Raw genomic sequence first — 23,269 nt, 5'->3', positions numbered from 1 at the left:
CTTCTCTGCCTTTTGTTCCTCTCAAACTATGCCACAACCCATCAGTTGCAGCTGACCAATTGACTGTTGAAGGGATGGGTGGAGAAGAGAGCTTTAATTTCTTCCCTGAGAAGTCTGTGTGCTATCTGTTTAACCATTCGCATTTTGTTTTAAGCTTTACTGAGTTGCAGTTGGGGGACACTGTTCTTAATTTTTTAGACACAGTAAGGTTTTTTGGGCCTCACATTTCAGTCTAAAGTTACACAGTTGCCACACCTTAGAGACCTGAAAAGAAAGTTTCTAAAAGCATGAAGTATTTATTTTAAAAGTCTAATTGTCATTTGCTGTGTACAATCAAATGCACCAATGGCACATGGCATGGCAGATGGCGTAGCAAGCCTTTCAACCTGCTTGCCACACCTTTACATGATCGTCAACATCATACCCGTAGCAGCTATGATAGAGCGGTATACTACCTCAGCTAAATAAAAAGTTGAGGAAATAAATAAAAAACAACTGTTTTAAAAGAAATTACATATGTTCATTGTGCATTGAAATTAGACACTTCTTTTTCATAATGAGTGGAAAGTATTTGCAGTGTTAATACGGGAGATGATCTTCACTGTCCTGTCTTGAAGGAAAGATCATTCCTTGGTTTTTATTCTTTTCATTGCTGAAAAAAGCTGCTCACAAGAGTATGTGGATCCAAACAGGCACATGATTTGTGCGGCATTTTTGTGTTCCTCGGGAAATGTTGTTTGCCTTAGTGAATGATACCACTGTGACAAATTCAGTGTGTTGTTGTGTCTGTCTTTCAGCAAAAGTTGAATTTTTCAAGTCAGTAACTTCCAACTGGAGTATCCAACTTAGCCAACAGACTGTACTGTGATAAGATATTACTCCTGTGTCCCCATACTCCACTTCCATATCTTTCAGGAAACCTTTGAACTGGTGATGATTCACACTGTGACACTGCATAAAATTCGCCCACTTGACCACAACTTTCATTAAATCACCTAGTCCAGCTGTTTTAGTACACAGCACTTCATAGTCTATCAGTCAAAATGCATTTCCCAAATGATGTGTTGGTAAATGTGCCAACACCTTGTAGATAGAGGAGGCCGAAATGCACGCTATCTAATGCAGACGGGCGTGAATTCTGGAACAGGATAAGTAGTGAATTCTAATAAGAAAAGTATGCAGCTCCTCGAATACTTAACTTTTATTTATCCTTGTTGTATACATCGTTCTTCTTGTTGAGACATTTCATACGATAACTATCAAATTATGTAAGGCTAATGGCGCCTTGCTAGGTCGTAGCCATGGACTTAGCTGAAGGCTATTCTAACTGTCTCTCGGCAAATGAGAGAAGGCTTCATCAGTGTAGTCGCTAGCAAAGTCGTCGTACAACTGGGCCGAGTGCTATTCCGTATCTCGAGACCTGCCTTGTGGTGGCGCTCGGTCTGCGATCACACAGTGGCGACACGCGGGTCCGACATGTACTAAATGGACCGCGGCCGATTTAAGCTACCACCTTGCAAGTGTGGTGTCTGGCAGTGACACCACACCAAATTCATTCTTGAGTTTACTTTTTCAATGAGAAGTGAAATCCTAATCACTTGTGACACACTATCTGCAGCTACAGACTGTAGCTTATCCCAAGGCAAATTCATATTGTCCACTGATTCACAAACAGCTTCAAAAATATCAAGTTCTGTCACAGTGTAATCAAGCAGCACCACATCCACGAGTTCCTCAGTTACTTGTAGCTCCAAATCGACATCACACACTAATAATGAAAGTTGAGCACAGTCACATATACCTGTGCTTTCATCAAGTGCTAATGAAAATGCAACAGTATTTGATGAGACATTGTTTGATTTGAAAGGCAAACTCCTTCAGTTGCTAGCAGCTCCCTTAGAAACAAACGTTCTGCAAGTTCTACCATGCACGATTTTATGAAAGGTCCTACAAAAAGTGGCTTACAACTCATTGCTATAATGTGAGCAACTGTGTAGCTTGCTTGAACTGCTGCTTCAGTTCCATTTTCTTCATTATCATTCACCTGAAAAGTATAAATGCATTACAATAGATGAAATATGTAATAATGCTGTATGTTATTCTTCTTAGTATAATTAAATACTTTGTGACCTACAAGGCAGTGCAGATGTCCATCCCTCTCAATAAATAGAAGTGAATCCTCCAACTGAGGCACAGGACTTCCACAACTGACCATAGCTGCCACTGAACACAGATTATTGTGTCAGTTGTTGCTTAATGCAGCCAGGGCACAGTGAGTTTGCTTTTCCCCACCACGTGGGCTCCAAGCCGCTACAGTGAGTGCTCTGGAGGGCTCCTCCTCCCTGGGGTACTGTTGGAAAAGCCTGGTGTATGGGGAGTAGAACGACCTTGTCTGCTCCAGTTTAGCAAAGCCTTTGGGGAATTTCGGCTTGATTTTGGGTGCATGGTGTATGCATCTATAATACCCTCTTATTTAAAAATGTTGTACGTAATGCCTCATGAAGGAGTTTGGCTAGATACTGGGACCTTGAGAACCAGCCCTATAATGAACCTTCGTGCTGAAGCTAGTGAACTGGTGACCACTCCATCCACTTGTTCATAATGCTCTCCATTGCACTTGAAGTAAGTGGTTGTAAACGCATATTCAAAGAGCTTCACTGTTTCAGGCGCGAAGTGCTGATTAAGGAGTGCCAAGGCGTCTTGTAGAGGTACTTTCGTGGACAAGGAGGTGACATCAAAGCTCACGAGTAGGTTATCTCTCTGTATTTGGATGTCCTTCAGTATTCTCACAAAATCTACGGAGTTTTTCATATGATAAATGCTGTGTCCCACCAGTGGTTTTAACAGTGTTGCCATGTATTTGGTCAGTCCGTAACTGTGACGGTTGATAGTGTCCAGGATCAGCCGTAGAGGTACCCCATCTTTGTGAATCTTGGGCAATCCATACAGGTGTGGTGTTGTTGGGCTCTGGGATACAGCCATTTATTCACTGCCTCTGGTAGATCAGAGTCCTTCAGCAGAACCACGGTTTTCCTGGTCATCGTCGAGGTAGGATCCTTGTTGAGTTTCCTGTAAGCTGGGTCTTGCATCAGAGAGCAGATTTTCTGTTGGTAGTCGACTGTGTGAATCAGCACCGTTGCATTTCCCTTGTCTGCTGGGAGGACCATGGTGTCAGCATCATCCCTCAATGCGCAGATAGCCTCTCGTTCCCGCACAGTAATGTCGGCTTTCAGGAGTCGTGACTTGTTGATGATCCTGCAGGTCTCCCTTCAGATCTGCTCAGCTTCCTCCTTGGGTAGGCCCTGAACTGCTTCCTCTATGCTGCTGATAATGTCCTGTTTCGTTATGGTCCTTGGTACAGGTGTGAAGTTCAACCCCTTCATGAGGACAGAAGTTTTGGGTGCATCCAGCACCTTATCTGTCAAATTTACAATAGCTCTGGTGCTATTTGTGACATTCTGGATCGGCTTAGCTCCAGAGAGTCTGTCGAATTTGCCGATCTGTTTTGCAACAGCATGCCATTTCTGCACCTCACTGTCGGTGTGAGAGCTCCAGTCAACCCACTCCCAAGTATGTGCCATTAATGTGTGAGGAACACATCAGACATGTCCAACGTGGACAGACAGAGAAATCTGCTATAGCTGAACATAGTATCAAAGAAAACCACACCTTTGATTTCGAGAACACCAGGGTGCTGTGCCGAGCTGGGAGCTATTGGGACAGCATCATTAAAGAATCGATAGAAATACGGGTCCACAAGAATCTTGTGAACAGTGACGAAGGTTATCAACTTATCATGGCCTGGAATCCAGCATTAGCTGCGATACACTGTGAACGCAGCAAGAACCGTCCAGCTCACGAGACGTGACCAGAATGCTCTGATGGAGACACAAACAGTGCACCCCCTTCCCCCTCCAGCCCGCCTGCCAGCTCCCCTGGATACAGCCTCCCGCAGCCAGGCGGTGGGGGGCATGCCACAGGTATAAAGGGACCAGCATCTGCAAAGTCTCAACACTTCGCCAGGTGATGATGAGTTTGTCACTCATCGAAATGTCGCAGTTTGAAGAAACTTCCACCCGGCTGGAAGCCTGAGAACTCTTCACCAGATATATACACTGGGAAAGCATACATTCACAATCAGTGTCTTGAAACTATTGGTGCCATCATCGACTGCTGTGGGCTGCAGGAGGTGCAGTGCCATAATGTTGGTGAAAATCACACCTCACTGTTGTAACTGAATTGCATGTGTTGAAATGGAGAACACAGAATGCATTCTTTTGTTGTGTTATCACACAGTTGATAATGAATGAGCCAGTGGCACCAGGTAGACCTCTGCTGGTAACTTACAAGTGGCTTTAAGTTAAATTTTTGGTTTCATTGTGTATGTTATAATTCTTCCCAAGTTTCTGTTGTCATTCGTGTGGAAGATAGAGTCCTGTGAAATGGAATTAATCTTTTTGAAAAACCCTATATATTTTATTATATCAAGACAGTCTGTTCAGTTTGAATTTGGTGAAAGTGACACTGACTCCAGAAATCTACAAGTTTATATTGACAATGACGTAGTTTCATAATCATTTTTACTTTATCACAAGTTTAGGGCAGACATGAGCCTAATGTACACAGCAAGATGTAATGTTGGAGATTATGATGGTGGTGGAACTAGTCTAGTGTGTTAATGTATACCTTACATTAGTTACACTTAAAATGCACTCTCCATCTTAAGCATATTTCAACAATAGATTCAAGTTATAAAATTTCAGTTTTAAAATTTCATGAGTGATATATGTGTTGCAGGTATTGTGCAAAACTGCCTAGTGATACATTTACAAGACTTTCCCCACTGTGGTCCCTGAAAACTGAAGAAATTGACGGAAAGACCCACTACATTTGTACTGTGCGCCTTCCTATCAATTCTCCTGTGAAACACAATATTGTGGTGAGTGTGAAATTTGATATTTTATGTTGACATTGAAAAAAATTGGTGTTGTGCAAAATATGAAACATTTGTTCAAACATGTATTGTTAAAAATGGTATAATGGCAAATGATATACAGGGTCTCCCAATGCCTACGAGGGTTCTTGCACGACGCATTGCAGCATTAGAAACATGTCGTATTCTTCATCAAGCAAGGGAACTTGATGATAACCTCATGCCAGTTGGAAAGGAACGTTTTCACATACATGAGGAAGGTGACCAAGTTGGTGACCCTGATGACCCAGAGGATGTTGCTTCTCGTGATTCATTGGAGCCAAAGCCAGGAACAACAAAGCGCCGGCAGTATTACTATAAGCGTGTATGTCTCACTTCTTATCATTGATTTTCCTATTAATCTATTTAAAAAAATGTTATATCAGTGTCAGTATTTAAAAACTTAGAACAAATGAAAAGTAAGTAGTTAGATGGAAATAGGGGAAAAAGTTAAAACAGAACTGTGTTGATAAAAACAGTGAGGGGAATATTCTATATATGTCTATACATCACGGGGAGATTGTTTCATTTGCAACAGACTTGAGTACAGATGGTCAACATTACAACAAGAAAACAAAAATGCTTGACCAAATATCAATATAGGAGAATTGCTCATGATTGAGTTCCATGAGTCATTGGGGATTAGTTCTGGTATTCACTTAGATATGAGGAAAGGAGGACTTAGCAATTTGATTCACTCAAATCTTTGTATGGAGAGTCATTGGCAGGATTGAAGCTGCAAAGTCACAGTATGAGGCTGCAAATGGGACTGGAGTGTGCCAGGGTGGCATTTCACAAATGACACCTCACTTTCGAGCAACAAAATGTATCTAAAAATTGGAGCAAAGTCATTCACTATCAGCTACTGTCAATCACCATCATTACCTTTTGTTCACTGTTCATTGAAACAGTTGGCAAAATGCATCATAACTTCAACAGATCTTGCATACAGTTACAGGGTGTAGAATATCAACTTCAACTACTTGCAGTCCACTTCAAGAACATGTCCTCTATGTGTATGGGCTTTTGCCACGTGCTGTTATTGACATGACATCATAGTGCCCAAGTATATTGGGCCAAGGAACATTGATGGTTGAAGTATTCCCAATGAATGGAGTTATGTTTGTTCTCTAACAAACCAGACTTTAATGTGTATCCTGATGAATGATGTATGTACATTATGGGATGGCATGGAATGCAAAATCACCTCCTTTAGTACATGAAACATTTTATTGTCATTGTAGTGGAATGACAGTGTAGGTAGGAATTAGAGAAGATAATGTATGTCCACATCATTCAAAATGGTTCATTCACAGTATAGGGTTTACAAAAGAGATCCTTCAATCTTCTGTTCTGTATTACATTAGTCACACTGTCAATTGTTTCCTTTTTTGTGGCTGACATTGCTTGCTCCATAGAAGTCCACTGATAGACAGATTTTTACAAATGAGTGTAACAATTGAATGTCATGGCAGGCTTGCTCCTTGCTTTGCCCTTAAATACTTTCAATTATATGGGCTATGTGCTTGGACCAGTATTCACATGACCGTTCAAAATCCAGAGATTACTCTTCTTCAGAAGTAGCAAAAGGTGCCTTGGAATGTATTAATGATCTAAATTACTCCAAGTCATGCAGGAGTGAAGAAGTAGTAGCTGTGTGGGGGGCCCAAAATCCATATGAACTATTACAGTGGCACAAAAATTCTTGTGTCTTGACACACATACTCATAAATGATAAACCACCAACATCAATATATAGTACAATACCTATATTCTCCTGTGTATAATATTATAGTGAAATGAAAGCTTAACATAGCCATCTGATATGATAACTGTTTTGGTTAATGTATTTGAGTAGTCATGTTCTTGTATCATGTGTTAGAATTCGGATACTGCATGTCCAGATTGGGATAACCTTTCTAGTAGAACCCAATGAGAAATTATTGGAGTGGCAAAGTGACAATGTTCAGAAGTGAAGAATATATGTGAAATAGTAGCAGCAGTACAAGAAAGAGATGGAATTTAATGTTGTGTCGGCAGTGTGGTTGTGAGGTGGACCACTAACTATGTTTTTAAAGGTGTGCTCATGTTGATTAAATGATACCACAGGTATCTTAGTACAAATTTTCAAAACATATGTTTAAAATTGCATTTATATTTCACTCCGCTTCATTATATACGTAGAATTTTAGTGTCCTATCATCTTGCACAAGAACTAAGATCCCTGCTTAAGGCACAGATAGCCAAAATGCTTGTATGGGTACTAAAAGCTGAGGAAGTTTTTTACTTTTATTTGTGTGTCACATGTTTAGTTGACAAATGTTCTTCAGCCGGCCGAAGTGGCCGTGCGGTTAAAGGCGCTGCAGTCTGGAACCGCAAGACCGCTACGGTCGCAGGTTCGAATCCTGCCTCGGGCATGGATGTTTGTGATGTCCTTAGGTTAGTTAGGTTTAACTAGTTCTAAGTTCTAGGGGACTAATGACCTCAGCAGTTGAGTCCCATAGTGCTCAGAGCCATTTGAACCATTTTGAACAAATGTTCTTCAGGAACAGGGAACACATTTGCTTAATGATGGTTTCATTTTGTAGTATGTGACGCTGGCCACCAGTGCTTTGTCTTCAGAGTGCTGCATATGTGCATTTCATCTTGCCTTTACTCAGTCACTTCCTTTATCTCTTGGTGCTCCATTTTTCACAGGGTATTTTGTGAGAGGCTTTCAAGATGAACTTCTTCAGCAACAAGGAATGCTGTAATGAATTATTGATCCATATGTTATTAGTGGTTGGATGTGCAGAGGAGGTATAGGATTTGTCTCACTTAAGCAGCCTGTCTTCTGTGGTGACGATTTTGAATGTCAGCGATTGGTATTGATTCACTGAATGATGATGTGACATTTTATCGCAATGTAAAATAAAATAAATTTCATGTATTTCAGAACCATGTGCTAATATCTTAGATCTGTTATTTTGTACATATTCAGTAACTGTAGTACTGTACAAGAAAATAATAAGCAACCAATTGTATATTAGAAATTTAATTTCTTGGCCTGTTTTGGGCACTTAGTGCCCTTTTACTGAAGGTTATGCCTATCGCATTATTTGTGAGTATCAATAATAAAGTACATACAGCACAATGCCATGGTCCTAAAAAAATATATGCAGGAGCAATAAGTAACACAATACAATAGCCTCATGGACTCAGTATTATATTACTTATTGCTCCTGCACATATTTTTTAGGACCAAGCACTTTATTATTGATGCTAGCAAATAATGCATTAGGCATTATGTTTTGAAGAAGGGCAAGAAATTAAATTTCTAATATGCAACTGGTTGCTTATTATTTCATTATATGTTAGATTTGACATCCGTTGGGTTAATCGTAGAGCAAATACTGCTGTGTCTTAGGTAAGTTATCTTTTAAGCAGGTTTTATAAGAATTTACTGCGTTCCTACAACTTTATTTAACAATAGCTGCAAAGAAATTAGTACAAAATGGAATTGATACCACAGTCTGTGCATGAGCAGGAATATATCGACATGTAGTAGCAGTTGTTTGAAAGCTACACATTGAAATTGGATATGAGTTTTATGTGGTGCTGAAACAGTCACTAACACAGCATACAGTTTTTTTTATATTTAACCACTAAATCAAGACTGCAGACATAATAAAAGGTATGTACAAAGTCAAGCAAATATGGTGAGTTATTGACAACACGAGAGACAAATGTTAATGAAGAGGCTCTTCATGTGGCACTATGGTTTTAAAACCTTGTCTCTATCATGTTGATGGCCATGACTTTTGACAGCACTGCAGTTGTTGTTGCTGGAATATGCTGCATCGTAGACATGAGGCCGCCCTTTTCTCTATCCTCCCTTCCCTAAAGATGAGATGCTGACTGCTGGAGCTGTAAATTGTAGTGGCAGTGTTCTGCTTCTATCACTACAGAGACAGTGGACACTGTTGCAAACCACCTTGCCTAAAAATAAATCCAAGGCAAATCTGTGATTGGTATCTGACATCTCAGTGTCAACACACTCCTATGTCAGTTCTTATAATACATAGTCGTGATTTTGTCTCTGCTTTATTTGATTGAGATGTATCAAAGCATTGCTAGTCAGTTATAAATTAACCATTGGAGTACCAGTGGTTTCTGCCTCAAGTCACCCTTTTATTGATTTTATTTATTTTGAAGTACCAATGACTTTTGTATGAAACCACTGATGCTATTGCAAGACGGAGACTTCTAGTTGTTTATATATGACCATATTGAGGGGAGCATTGACAGTGAAAGTAACTGTACCTAAGTTATTGTAATCTGAATGAGAGTTTGTACTATTACTTTTATGAGTATTATTGATATGAAACCACTAGGAAAGTATGTAATTTTGCTAAATTTTAGGCCCATTTTTGGGTGTTATTTATGACTGTAATTTCTTTTAGCCATTATGAGTTCATGGAAGTTTTTGTCTAGGAAAAATGTGAATTTGCTTTCAGATATATCACGTAAAATGATAGGAAGTAGAAAACTGTATACCTCTGTGATTCCAAAGTGAAACCACCTTCTTTAAACAACTGATGTTTTCTCTTTGGTATTTTATTTTTGTATTCATTGCTTACTATGGTAATAAAGGTTAATTATGTGGAAAATTTTAAAATTATATTTTCTTCATATTGTTGGGACTAAAATGGTTATGAAATATTATCAGAACTTTGGATCAGTCAAACTACCTTAAATTTGTGTTATATTATCTCACATATATATACTGTACTGGCAGCATTAAATAGTTGGTTGCAAAACTGTAATGCCAAGATACAATGCTGCTTTGTAGAAATGATGTGTTAGCATTACTACACGTGAGCTGTCATTTATGGTATAGTCATTCCCATTAATAGAAATATTGCCATATTCTATTGCTGTTTTCATTGTTTCTCCTTCAAAAAAGGATTTCAAACTAATTTCATTTTTTTGTCTGAGCTGTCAATTGGCAAGCACTTGAATAAAAAAAATAAAAAAAAAAATAGACCTTTACACTGTAGTTTTCAGGTAGTTTTTCCAGTTCACCCATCAGGAGAAAGGAAAATGTAGGCAGTAGTTAAAATAAAGAAGAAGGAGTAAGATGTACTCTGAAGACTCACACATCACACTGGTACTGTTTCTCATGAAGTCAGGCTTAAATGAAAGAGTGCTGAATATTGTAGAGAGAGTAATACTTAAAATAAAAATATTAATGTTGATTGTTGGGCTTAAAGAAAGTAGAAGTGATTATCAACAAGTAGAAAAGGGGCTTGTAATGTGGAGATTGCATGGAAGTAGGGAAATGTGGGAGGCCCTCATCACTCAGATGTGGCTGTTTCATACAACAACACAAACTTATGCATAAGACAGCATTAGGTTTCATGTACAAAAGAGAGAAATCTGAAGTTAGAAACACAGTAATTTCCCCGAACCTTCTAACTAGATTTTGAAAAGTGAAACGCCATTGAATTCGCCTCTTTTAGAACTATATTACTAGCAGCAGAAATTACTATAGTTCCATTGGAAAAAGTGAAGTTGATACCGATATCTGTGTAATAGTGGTGAAAAGCTGTTGTATGTCATTTGGTGAGGACTTTCTCACAATTATTTGGGTGGGAACAGAATTACAATGGCCTACACAATATCTGAGATTAACAACTTAACTGAATCACTCAATATATCATTCAATTATAGAATGATCTAGTTATAATCACAAGATAAACTGCAAATTTGTATACCCAACAGTTTACTGTTTGAATGTGTTGTCATTAATTTTCTGTCTGTATTTGTAAATAGTAGTTTGTTTCTAAATCACCGCACCTTTTGTATGCTTTTTTGTTTTTAACATGTCCTTTTTTTTTTTGTATGCAGATCTCTGATGCTCTGACAGATTGCCGTCCAGTTGCAGGCAAGCCATCTTTATTGTATAACTTGGCAATGGTGTTAACTTGTCCTTTGCCTGAGGAACAGAACACAAGAGGTAGGAAGATATATCCTCCAGAAGACTCGCTGCAGGGTTTTGGGATTGTAACATCAAAGACTATACCGAAGGTATGTCATTCAAAGTCTTTGCTCTTTGTTGGTTATATCTAATAAAAGGCTTGTGGCTATTTTTATAAATAGTTAATTCATTTTCAGTGATATAACTTTTGTGCCAATCTAAATGATACCAGCATGATTTTGTAGCCCATAGTCAGAATGTAAGTTACCATATGAAGTGCTCCAATATCATTCCCAAGGGAGGGGAGAATTAGAAAGACCACAGTGGGCTGAACAGTTTGTGTAGTCACAGAGCATGAGGTACATGAGACTGCTGTTGGATGTTGTTGATGATAATGATTTTTTTCTTTGACAGTAGTATATCTTTAAATTACTTATCTCTGGTTCATTCTTACTACTTTCATACAGAGTGCAATGTTTGCTATGCCAAGTAGGGTTCAATTTTTTAAACTCGGTTGAAGATTTTTAATACATACATGCGAAATCTGCCTTGGAAAAATATATTGTAAATATAAGGGCACTTTCAAACTGGTAGTGTAGCTGAACAGTGTCATGGTTCTTAAAGTGTATGTGTAATTACCAAGCAAGACTAGAAGTTTCTAGTTGAATGAATCACCGTTGTATACTTCTTGTTTAACTTTTGCAATGTCTGCCTTTGTATTTCTTCTGTTTGACTATTTATCATAAATAGAGATTATCTCATAAACATCCAGAAATATTACCTTTGGAAGTTTTCTAATTCTGCTTAAGAAGAGCTAAATGGATCGGTGTTTTATTCATTTAATTGCAGTTTCTTTATGTATCAGTTCATTGGCCATGCAGTATTACATTCTGTGATCATTTGAGTAACACCAGCAAGTAATTTCTTTATTTTTCTGCTGTGCACTTGACAAGATGAAGAGTAATGATGACAGTTGAATGGTTGTAGTATGTATTACTAAATTTACACATTGCTCATTAGTTTAATTCAGGATAATGTTTCTTGAGTTTGACATCTCTTTCTGTGTATATACTCCACAAGCCTGTGTACAGTACAAGGTGGAGGGAAATTCATACTATTATTAGTGACTCTATCCTACTCCATTATCCTATGGAGGAAGCAGAAGAAAAGAACTGAGTGTATGCCTCAGAATTCTTGTACAGTATCTCTTGAACAGTGATTCTAAGTTTACCTAAAAGATTTTCATGAGCAAAATGTTGCCTTTTTCCCAGAGTCTTATTCATTAGCTTTAAATTCTCTCAGTGTTTGCCATCAAGCCTACTTTCTGATTTCAAATACTGAAATAGGGCTTGTTTGTCCCATTTCATAGTACTAGCCCTAGATATTTAAACTATATTAAAGGCTCCAGATGCTTACCATTAATTTTGCAATGAAATACTATCTGGTTCTTTCTCAATGTTATGCACATAATAATACACATGTAAAGAGATTTGCTTTTTAGTGCACTAAGTAGAAGTACTTTTCAAGTCATTCTACATTTCCTTATCATCATCCAGTGATGTTTTTTTACTGTAGGCAAGAGCATAATTAGCATACAATCTGAAAGTGATGCTGACCCAATCTGATAAATGGTTTATATACGTTGACAACACTTGTGGCACAGTAACACTTCCCTGTGCCACACATGGTGTTTCTTTCACTTATATTGTGTGTTCACTGTTTAATATAATGTAGTAGCATCTATTAGTCAAAAATTTCTCAAGTCAATCATATTTTGGAAATACTCAATATGGTCATACAAGGCTGGTTTGAAAAGTTCTCAGAACAGAAAAGAAAAAAAAAAGTACTTACATCACTGAAACTTTTTGTGTTTTTCAATTTAGTCTCCTTGTAAATTAATGCACTTGGTCCAATGATGTTCCAGTGCCTAAATCCCATCTCAAAAATGAGTTTCCTCCAGGGCAGCAAAATAGTTGTCAGCTCTGGCTATCAATTCTTCATGTGAAGTGAATCTTCATCCGCCATATCAGGTGAATAAGGCAGGTGTGGCAACAGTTCATATCTTATTTTGTGGAATTTTGCCATGGTGATGGCACGCGATTTGATCCAGTGTCACGAGTCATGACACCCATCTTGCAGATAATTTTTTCATTTCTGTTTCTTCAGTTAAAATGTGATATACCCTTTCAGATGACATCTGGCAAGTGTGAGCAATTTCACACACTTTCAATCAGTGATCCTCCATGACCATTTTGTGCACTTTTGGAATGATTTCTGCAGCAGTGACACATCTTGGCCGACCACTGCATGGATCATCTAAGCTCTCCTGACCAAATTTGAATTTATTTTTCCACTTGGCAACAGTTGAATGTGAAGGAGCAGAGTCTCCCAGCGTATTCTGGATATAAGCGTGAATGGCCTTTGCTTTCATACCTTTCTTTACGAAGTACTTAATCACTGCTCGAATCTCGATTTTTTTTTTTTTTTTTTTTTTTTTTTTTTTTTTTTTTTTTTTTTTTTTTTTTCCCAGTCTTCGCAAATCAATACGCAGGAACAACAACAGAGCCACATCACCACCACAGCTCTCTTCCAAGAGCACTGATGTGGCACATGTTTACAGGCAACAGTCCAATGAGTATCATGTGAACAAATCGTTGCGCTAGTGCTGACCTCTCGTGGTGATCCAGAGAACTTTTCAAACCACCCTCATATGTTGAGTATCAGTTGATAATGTTGTGCATTGTCAAATTCCTTTTGGAAATCAGGGAATATGAATTGTATTTGTTCACCTGCATCATCCATTTTTAGATGACTGTATCATTATGGGTACTTTTAATGCAAGATTGGGAATAAAGTTGAGGAATAAATATTTTGTGGCAAAATGTCTGGGAAAAACTAAATATTTATCCTAAATGCATTCTTCAAGAAAAAACAAAACACAATTATTACTTAGGGAAAATGGAGAGAGAATATGTCATCATTACACAAACAAAACATTGTATCTCAAACATATACTATTTTACAGAACACAAAAAATTTTTCTGACACACACAATTTTTAATTGATGCAAGTCCTACTACTTTAAAGTGATGCTGAGTCATAACCTAAAGTAACAATATCTGCTGCACATATTATTCAACAATTTTATGGTATTAATGATCCTATTTATTAAAATATGAGGTTTTGAAACAAAACTCAAGTTTTTGCACTGAAAAACACTGGTGTGCAAAACTTAAGAACAAAAGTGACTTTCGTATGATGTGTTTCTTCCAAGTAACAAAACTCGGTGAAACTCAAACTGTACACAGAAAGAACTGCTACAGTATAGTATGGAAGCTAACTGAAAGAAAAACACAGTAAGATCACAGAAATGACACTTTTTTGAGGCAATAATTACACTGAAGTCATGGACAGTAGTGCATACTGTGCATTCTGCTCCCACACTGGCCACAAGCTTGGTAAGGATTTCTTGTGGTAGTGCATTCCATTCTTCAACCAGCATGGTTGACAACAGCTGGATCTAATTGTTGCATGAGGATGTGCCGGAATACATCTTCCCAACATATCACACACTTGCACAGTGAGATTTAAGTGGGGGCAATGGACAGACCAACTCATTTTTGGTCCAGTCCCATGCTCTTGGCACCATCGCCAATGGGCCACTGATGTGGAGATGTCAACCGAACAGAACGTGCTGTTCATCGATCAAACAGATCCTCCCGCAGTCACCGTGCTGCTGTGGAGCATGATATTGCATGCCTTTCAGTCCTATTAAATATGACTGAAATTACACCCTTGTTTTATGTGGGTTGCTTCTTGTGTGTTACACAATGTAGTGGTTATCTGCTACTGTATATGACCATGGTTGACCACCTCCTCTCCTTCATGCAGCAGTATCTGTGGTTTTGACTGCTCCCTATGCAGGTGCAACGACACTGTGAGCAATGCCCAACTCCTGGGCTACACTCATCACATTTTGACCTCCTTCCTGTTTCCTGATGATTCTTACCTATGTGAAGTGAAACAAATGTTGTCTTCGGGCCAGGTTGTAGCGCAAGACATAACAATAGCACACCGTAACTGCTCCCTGATACACACACACACACACACACACACACACACACACACACACACACACACAGTCTTTTCCCATTCCAACTGCCATGCGTTGTGGGGCCAGCCCCATTTGGCACTGTAGTCACGCTGGCCACCATGTGACGTCCAACTTTCTGTGTATGCCTGGGAGTCCTCTGGCAACTTTCATTTATTTCCATCTTGTAGTTAATATGTTGTGTTACTTTATCCATCTCAAACTTAAATTCACAGAGCAGTGTAGTTTCTTATGTTATTAACAGAACTGAGCATACAAACACATAAAACAAATCTGATTTGAATTTAAAAATCTGTTCTCAAAAAATAAAAGTTATGGAAAAGTTCTTTGTGTTTTTCTCACAAATTGCTGACATTAAATACAAAGAAAATTCTCATAAAGAGGATGATAATGTCTTGGAATAACTGATCTTACAGACATACATCATGATATTTTGTGCACAAATTGAGTCAGCTCCTTTGCTCAGATTTTTCTATATTCGTGATGACTGTTTTGGGGCATAAGGGAAGTAATTTCCTGTTCTCTTCAAAATCCAGTTTATATTCAATACCTACAGATGGATTTACCTCAGAGCGAATATGTCTGTAACACACAAATCTCATACTTGATTCCCCAGATGAAATGAGAAGTCTTTAAATAAATAATGAGATACATACTTTGCTCTATACTGGTCCTGTTTGTCATACCTTGCTTCCTTTATCACTTGAATGTAATTAGCCAGAGAATAGAGCACCTTGTTTCTCACTCTGCTTCCTTTATCACTTGAATGTAATTAGCCAGAGAATAGAGCACCTTGTTTCTCACTCTGCATTCAGTTCTGGAATGCACATTATCACATTCCATTTGAATGCATCCCTTAGGTAAGTATTTATGAATGATTGTCATACTGTTTGCTATGCTGTCATGTTGTAAGACATTTTAGAGAAGTACATTTTGGCTCTGAGCACAAAAGCCAACATTATAAAATATTTTATATTTATTTTTGCCACAGTCTTTTATTTGTGTGTCTAAAAGATCTGTCATGAAAGTTGTAAACACATTAGTGTCGAGCCTTCCTCCTCCTTCATGCCAAATATAACATATTGCTAAACAATCCTCGAAATTATGAACAGTGAAACTGTGACATGCTAGCTTCTGTTTTTACTGCTTCAGATGTCGTTTTATCTTTAGACTTGTCATGCCTTCCTTTTCTTTCTTTATCTGATAAACAATGTACTGATTCTCTGAAATATTATGTACCCTAATTTATAAGAGGAACAGAATCACATTCATCTTCCTTTGGATGAAATAAAGAATTTTTAGAAATGAATCTCTTTCAGCAGTTGGTTCAATATTAAAGCTATTGCACTCATTTCCTGTGCTCTGTACAATTTACTAAATGATGGAAAAATGGGGCAATAATAGGACGACAACTTGGAAATTTTATCTAAATATTTATGGACATTTTCTTTCAGTGCAGTACTTTATTCTTTCAATTTCCTTCTTGTTTTGGAATAATCAGCCTCTTTACTCTGTTAAGCCCAACCACTGATTGACCATTCACCAATACCTAAAGTTTAAAGGAACATTTCTTTACTCATGGGCAACACATCATCTTGTACTTTTAAACTGTCCTGGAGACTACATTTTCTTTTTGATGTGCTTCGTTGGTTTTTTGTTTCACTTCTTTTCTGTGAACTAGGGTCCCAACATAAAAAAAATCTTCTTCTTGGATATTGAAGAACACATTCTCTTGTTCTTTGACTTGCAGCATAATTTCAGTGACCATTGTGGATCCATATTCGTAGATTCTCTTGTTATTTCAAGTTTTTCTGTTTTTCCTTATGTACAGTATGTTTGTATTACATACCTTTTATTCTACAAATTTTAGCTTCATTTATTTTTCATACAGATGGATCCTTTACCTTTTGCATGTTTTCTTGTTGTTTTGTTACCTTCATTACTAGGTTCTGCATGCATAACATTATTCAGGATGTTTACTTCTTCAGCTTGACTTCCCTTTGATTCTGATTATCTAATACTACTTCATTTTTAACACTGCAACTCAACATAAATATTCATGTTTTGCTATTTTCTGGTTTCTTATTTCCTCTTTTTTAGGGCTTAGGGACCAACATTCATACTCTGTTTTCTTTTTGGGTTCAGCTCATCTACTTCTGAGCCGTTAGTGAACTGTGCTTTGGTAGGCTCACGACTTGTGCCCGAACTTATAAAACCATTGCCTTATGTTATATGAATGCAAGGTTTCACAGTGATAAAATTCACATGGTCATCATGCTGTGTCAAGTAGTTTAAAGCCCACAAGCTTTTGACTGGGTACTCCTCAGCTGTTGTCAAGAGGTGACTTGTGTTGGAAAGATTTAACAATTTAAATAAATTTAGTACAGCTGCAAGATTGTCGCCAATGTTAAAAATAAATATTACAAGCCTTGATTGCCAAAATGATAATTGTAATAATAATATTGACTATGTTTGCCTTCTTGAAACTCTGTGGCAGGAAACCAAGTAAAGTTGCAAGTGATGGGGTCGTAGACAGTATGACATGTGGAAGTTTGAGTCAGTCCTGGAAGCATGTTTGGATAACTAATGCAGCCAATGTCAGAAATATTCCACAACTGTGAATAAATTTCATAAAACTCTAAATAATTATAACACTGGCACAACATTGAAAGAAGGGCAGTAAATTACCAGACAGAAACATTCTTCTGAGATAGAAGATTTCATTCCTTAAGATTTGAATGTTAGTATAGTAACCAGAATCTGAAACAATCAGGAGATGCTGGTCGAGGGCATTGACAGTGAGTTGGCAAAAACCCCAAGGACAACATCGTTGATGGATGAACAGTAAAAAAACATGATGGAATGACAATTTTGGGGTGTAAACCAGATTGAGAGCCTAAACGTAGCAATATGTGAAACCAGGCAACACTGCATACAAGGAACGATACATAAGTGCAGTCGGAACATGACTACGGTCCAGTTCTCTGTGCTGATAGGTTTATAGTGCAGCCACAGGTAGTGATAGGCAGGCGTGTTGGGCATGCCTCTTACCTAGCAGCTGTTACCTAAGTCCATGTATTCTGGTGGACTTTCGAACTCGTTGGGCCAAATTTGCATTGGAATTTGTCTTTTTTGGCCAAAGTGTATCCAGAATTGAAATACTGGAGGTTATTTGTCAAATACGATATACATACACTATCCACATAATTAAAATATAATTGAAAATCTCAACAAAGTTTTTCTGCATAACAGTATCACAATTTACTGAAAATCACACCACTTAACAGGCCTAAATTTTTTATGAATGGCTCTTGGACTGATTGCAGTTAGGACTAACCAACTAACAGTCACAAGCAATATAACCCAATGAAGACACAATATATGTAAATTTAATTTCCCACAAAAATAATACCAAAATGTGTAGGATGGAAAAAAATTTTGTGGGAAATACGTCATGAACTTCATTTAAGCAACCACGTCATTACAACACCATAGATTCTAACTATGCTGCAGAAAGTCAGCTTTATGGAACAGAATCTCCCCCCCCCCCCCCCCCCCCCCCTCTCTCTCTCTCTCTCTCTCTCTCTCTCTCTCTCTCTCTCTCTCTCTCTCTCTCTCTCTCCAATTATAAAACAGCATAGTCCATATGTATAAACGATCATGATTGGCAGTCATGTGTAATTCTGCTGTCTCATTTCCCGGCCAATTTTACAATTCAAATATAATCCCTCTCCTGGAAACAGTGTAGAGTCAACACATACCGGAACATTAAAGTGATGAAATCACACATGAAAAAGAAAAAAATAGTAGTGCCAGTCTTATACATATACCCTTCTCCATCTGGTTGGACCTATTCTTGGGACCAATGAGACATTCAAAATTCCCATCGAAACATTTTGTCAAAGCCAAATTTCACTATGGTTAAAGGTAAGTATCACCGCACTGCATTTCTTTTGTTACGAGCATACCATAAGCTCAGTGTTCTGCATTTGACTCTTACATGTCCCAGTGCAGTAACAATGACCTTATTAAATCAGCAACACTAATTGACCACTTCTACAGATATTATAAATGTGTACTTGGTTTTCTGCCATTTTACATGTTTATGTTATTCACATTCAAAGGAACAATACTAACAGTCTTTTGCAACTAACTATTTAATTAGAAACCAAAATTTGTTCATTAAAGAGCATAAAAACTATGAAAATCAGCACAGACGGATCATGTATGAGAAATTATAACACTATACCAACCATAGTTTTGACCACCACATAAAAATAATTAAATCTGTAGCTCTTTGATTATAATACCCAGAAATCCTTGGGACTACAGACTGGTGAGAGGAAATCTGGACACAAAGCTAAATTCATTCTGAAATTTGGGCCCGTCTGTTCACAAAATGAAGAATAAAGGCCAATTCATGCTTGCCATCAAATGACGTCACATCACAGTTTGTTGGCAAGAGAGTTTTGATGGTGGCGTCATTTGCTAACATCAGAAGTTAACCTATTTTTGCAACACTCACTTGAGTTATAGTAGTGGATCTCATGCTTTTGTTTCTTTTTAATCTTTGTTTTGTCATTGTGCATTGTTTTTGTAGCTAATTGCAAATTTCCATGATGACTTGGATATTTCATCCATTGAGTGTTGTTCCACAAGTGAGGTCAGATATTTGAAAGCAAATTATTTATTTAGGTTTTACAATAACTGAACAGAATTGATGCCCACACTGTATGTAAATAAGAACATAGTTGATGAAGCAATTTTCATTGAATAACATTTTAAGTGAAAAAGTCAACTTTAATGAAGGAGGAAAATACAGTTGTTTATGATGTTGTTAGTTACATAAGGAGAAAAACATAATGGATAAGTTAGACAGGCTCTATTTATTTCTTTATATATATTGTTGGAGGTATTTGTGTGTTTATGTTTTTGCTAGCAAATAAATGTCAATGTTTTGAAATGTTGTTTCACTCCTCGACACTTAACTGCACAAAATTGATCAAGTACATGCATCATTAAGTTTGCTTCAGCCATTAATAAACTTTATCAGTGTTAGTTCCTCAGTTTCAGTACTATACTCTGACTCTTTGTATCATGAATGGTAACTCATAAGCTCACTTTAACTGTTCATTATTGGACTGAGTGAATTGATGTAATGTGATGTGACGGCACATGATGTGACATTGCAGGCAGCATGAATACAAACTAACCTGATGGTGATCTTGATATGATGTGATGGCCAGTGTGAATTGGCTTTAAATGTGGGAAAGTGTCAAATGAAATTGAAAAACTTGTTTAATGCTCTGCACTGAAGAAATACACTCCTGGAAGTTGAAATAAGAACACCGTGAATTCATTGTCCCAGGAAGGGGAAACTTTATTGACACATTCCTGGGGTCAGATACATCACATGATCACACTGACAGAACCACAGGCACATAGACACAGGCAACAGAGCATGCACAATGTCGGCACTAGTACAGTGTATATCCACCTTTCGCAGCAATGCAGGCTGCCATTCTCCCATGGAGACGATCGTAGAGATGCTGGATGTAGTCCTGTGGAACGGCTTGCCATGCCATTTCCACCTGGCGCCTCAGTTGGACCAGCGTTCGTGCTGGACGTGCAGACCGCGTGAGACGACGCTTCATCCAGTCCCAAACATGCTCAATGGGGGACAGATCCGGAGATCTTGCTGGCCAGGGTAGTTGACTTACACCTTCTAGAGCACGTTGGGTGGCACGGGGTACATGCGGACGTGCATTGTCCTGTTGGAACAGCAAGTTCCCTTGCCGGTCTAGGAATGGTAGAACGATGGGTTCGATGACGGTTTGGATGTACCGTGCACTATTCAGTGTCCCCTCGACGATCACCAGTGGTGTACGGCCAGTGTAGGAGATCGCTCCCCACACCATGATGCCAGGTGTTGGCCCTGTGTGCCTCGGTCGTATGCAGTCCTGATTGTGGCGCTCACCTGCACGGCGCCAAACACGCATACGACCATCATTGGCACCAAGGCAGAAGCGACTCTCATCGCTGAAGACGACACGTCTCCATTCGTCCCTCCATTCAAGCCTGTCGCGACACCACTGGAGGCGGGCTGCACGATGTTGGGGCGTGAGCGGAAGACGGCCTAACGGTGTGCGGGACCGTAGCCCAGCTTCATGGAGACGGTTACGAATGGTCCTCGCCGATACCCCAGGAGCAACGGTGTCCCTAATTTGCTGGGAAGTGGCGGTGCGGTCCCCTACGGCACTGCGTAGGATCCTACGGTCTTGGCGTGCATCCGTGCGTCGCTGCGGTCCGGTCCCAGGTCGACGGGCACGTGCACCTTCCGCCGACCGCTGGCGACAACATCGATGTACTGTGGAGACCTCACGCCCCACGTGTTGAGCAATTCGGCGGTACGTCCACCCGGCCTCCCGCATGCCCACTATACGCCCTCGCTCAAAGTCCGTCAACTGCACATACGGTTCACGTCCACGCTGTCGCGGCATGCTACCAGTGTTAAAAACTGCGATGGAGCTCCGTATGCCACGGCAAACTGGCTGACACTGACGGCGGCGGTGCACAAATGCTGCGCAGCTAGCGCCATTCGACGGCCAACACCGCGGTTCCTGGTGTGTCCGCTGTGCCGTGCGTGTGATCACTGCTTGTACAGCCCTCTCGCAGTGTCCGGAGCAAGTATGGTGGGTCTGACACACCGGTGTCAATGTGTTCTTTTTTCCATTTCCAGGAGTGTATTTTAATTAAATAGTAGAAACGATACTGTAACATTCTTCTGGAAACTACTACACACATCACTGGTGTCCTGGTGAAACAAATAAAAATTGTGTGGAAGAAACAAAAGTAGATGAATAGGATATGAAAAATGTGGATAAATGTGAATAAATGTGAATAAAACTATTGTAGAATTTTCTGAACTAAGGAAAGTTATACAGAGTGTAGAAAATCTTCGACCCAGCTGGGAATCGAACCCAGGCCCTTAGGATTGACAGTCAGTCGCGCTGACCACTCAGCTGCCGGGGGCGGACATTTCCCATATATATCCACATCAGAGTCATGCTGTGTTACATATATGCTGCAGAAACATCCTCAAAAGGAAACTTTTTAATTTGCCCTTGTATAAAGACCTGAAATGTTTTACTTTAGTGTCAGTGATAAGTAGTCTATAGAATTGGTCAAGTATTTTGAGTGACTGTACAAATCAGTATAGGTGGAGTAACTATGGCAATGGAAAGTCCTGCTAGAATGTAAATAATTAGGAGTAAAGGTAACAATTCACTGTTTAGTGGAGGCACTGAGTCATCTAAGGGCACAAAAATATGCCTGAGAACTTTGCTAGATTTTAAAAAAAGTCTAAAAACCAACAAAGTTTTCAGTCTTGTTTGTGTGTCTTTCAGAGACTGAGTGCCTCCCCTACATCATGAGTTGTTACATTTACTACTAAATAATATAAGATGGCAGTAATTGTATTGATGGAAACTGTGTAGATTTGAGCCTCTCTACTGATACTGCTATTACAAAAATGTGTGTTCCATTTTCCATATTGTATATTATGAAAATATTTAAACTCTGTTATCTGTGTTGTATTTGGTATCACATATAATGTGTGTGTTTTTTCTTCCAGATCTGTCCCTTTCCTATCTTCACACGCTCTGGTGAAGTTAGTGTCAACCTAGAACTGTCAGACACAAATGTGATATTAACAAAAGAGAAAATTGGTATGATCGTAACATTCCTGAATTACACTTTCACAAGTGTCCTACGACTGCAGAAGTATCTTATGATGTTTGACCCACAGGCATCAGAAAATTCTTATTTTATCGTACCTACGAGAAAAAGTGAGTACTTTTATTATTTTTTTAAATAAAATTTGAGTGGTGTTGAAAACACAGTACGTGTTGTAAATTGGGACACGTGAAAATAATGATCTGCAATAAAATAGAAGTAGTTCACTTTACTGAAAACCTCTACATTTGCTCCATAGACTCCAAGAATGTTAAAAATGCAAAGACTGCAAGCTAGATGTAGGAACAGGTGTGGATTAGCGTAGCAGACATGTATCAGTTGGTTTTCCAGCCACAAATACTTGTATGCATGCCAATATATGAACTCTACAAGGAAACAGTAGCCATAATTAGCAAACTAAACAGAGGAAAAGTGTGGTGACAGTAGCAGCAATAGAAACATTAGTACCAATGCATGGGTATGAGTTACATAG

The 23,269-nt window shown here is 38.7% G+C and overlaps 1 protein-coding gene across 1 annotated transcript in view; it reads left to right on the top strand.

The window, feature by feature from the left end:
- The window catches only part of LOC124555324 (endoribonuclease Dcr-1-like), a 290,534-nt gene that overhangs the window by 207,860 nt on the left and 59,405 nt on the right, over window positions 1-23,269 (top strand). The window contains exons 13-16 of the mRNA XM_047129202.1: window positions 4,798-4,939; window positions 5,058-5,297; window positions 10,862-11,041; window positions 22,676-22,889. Of these exons, the coding sequence (XP_046985158.1) occupies window positions 4,798-4,939; window positions 5,058-5,297; window positions 10,862-11,041; window positions 22,676-22,889 (776 nt within the window). The remainder of the gene's footprint in view (window positions 1-4,797; window positions 4,940-5,057; window positions 5,298-10,861; window positions 11,042-22,675; window positions 22,890-23,269) is intronic.

The sequence above is a fragment of the Schistocerca americana genome, chromosome X (assembly GCF_021461395.2).
Source record: "Schistocerca americana isolate TAMUIC-IGC-003095 chromosome X, iqSchAmer2.1, whole genome shotgun sequence".
Classification (NCBI taxonomy): Eukaryota; Metazoa; Arthropoda; class Insecta; order Orthoptera; family Acrididae; genus Schistocerca; species Schistocerca americana.
This window is presented reverse-complemented; position numbering and strand designations above follow the sequence as displayed.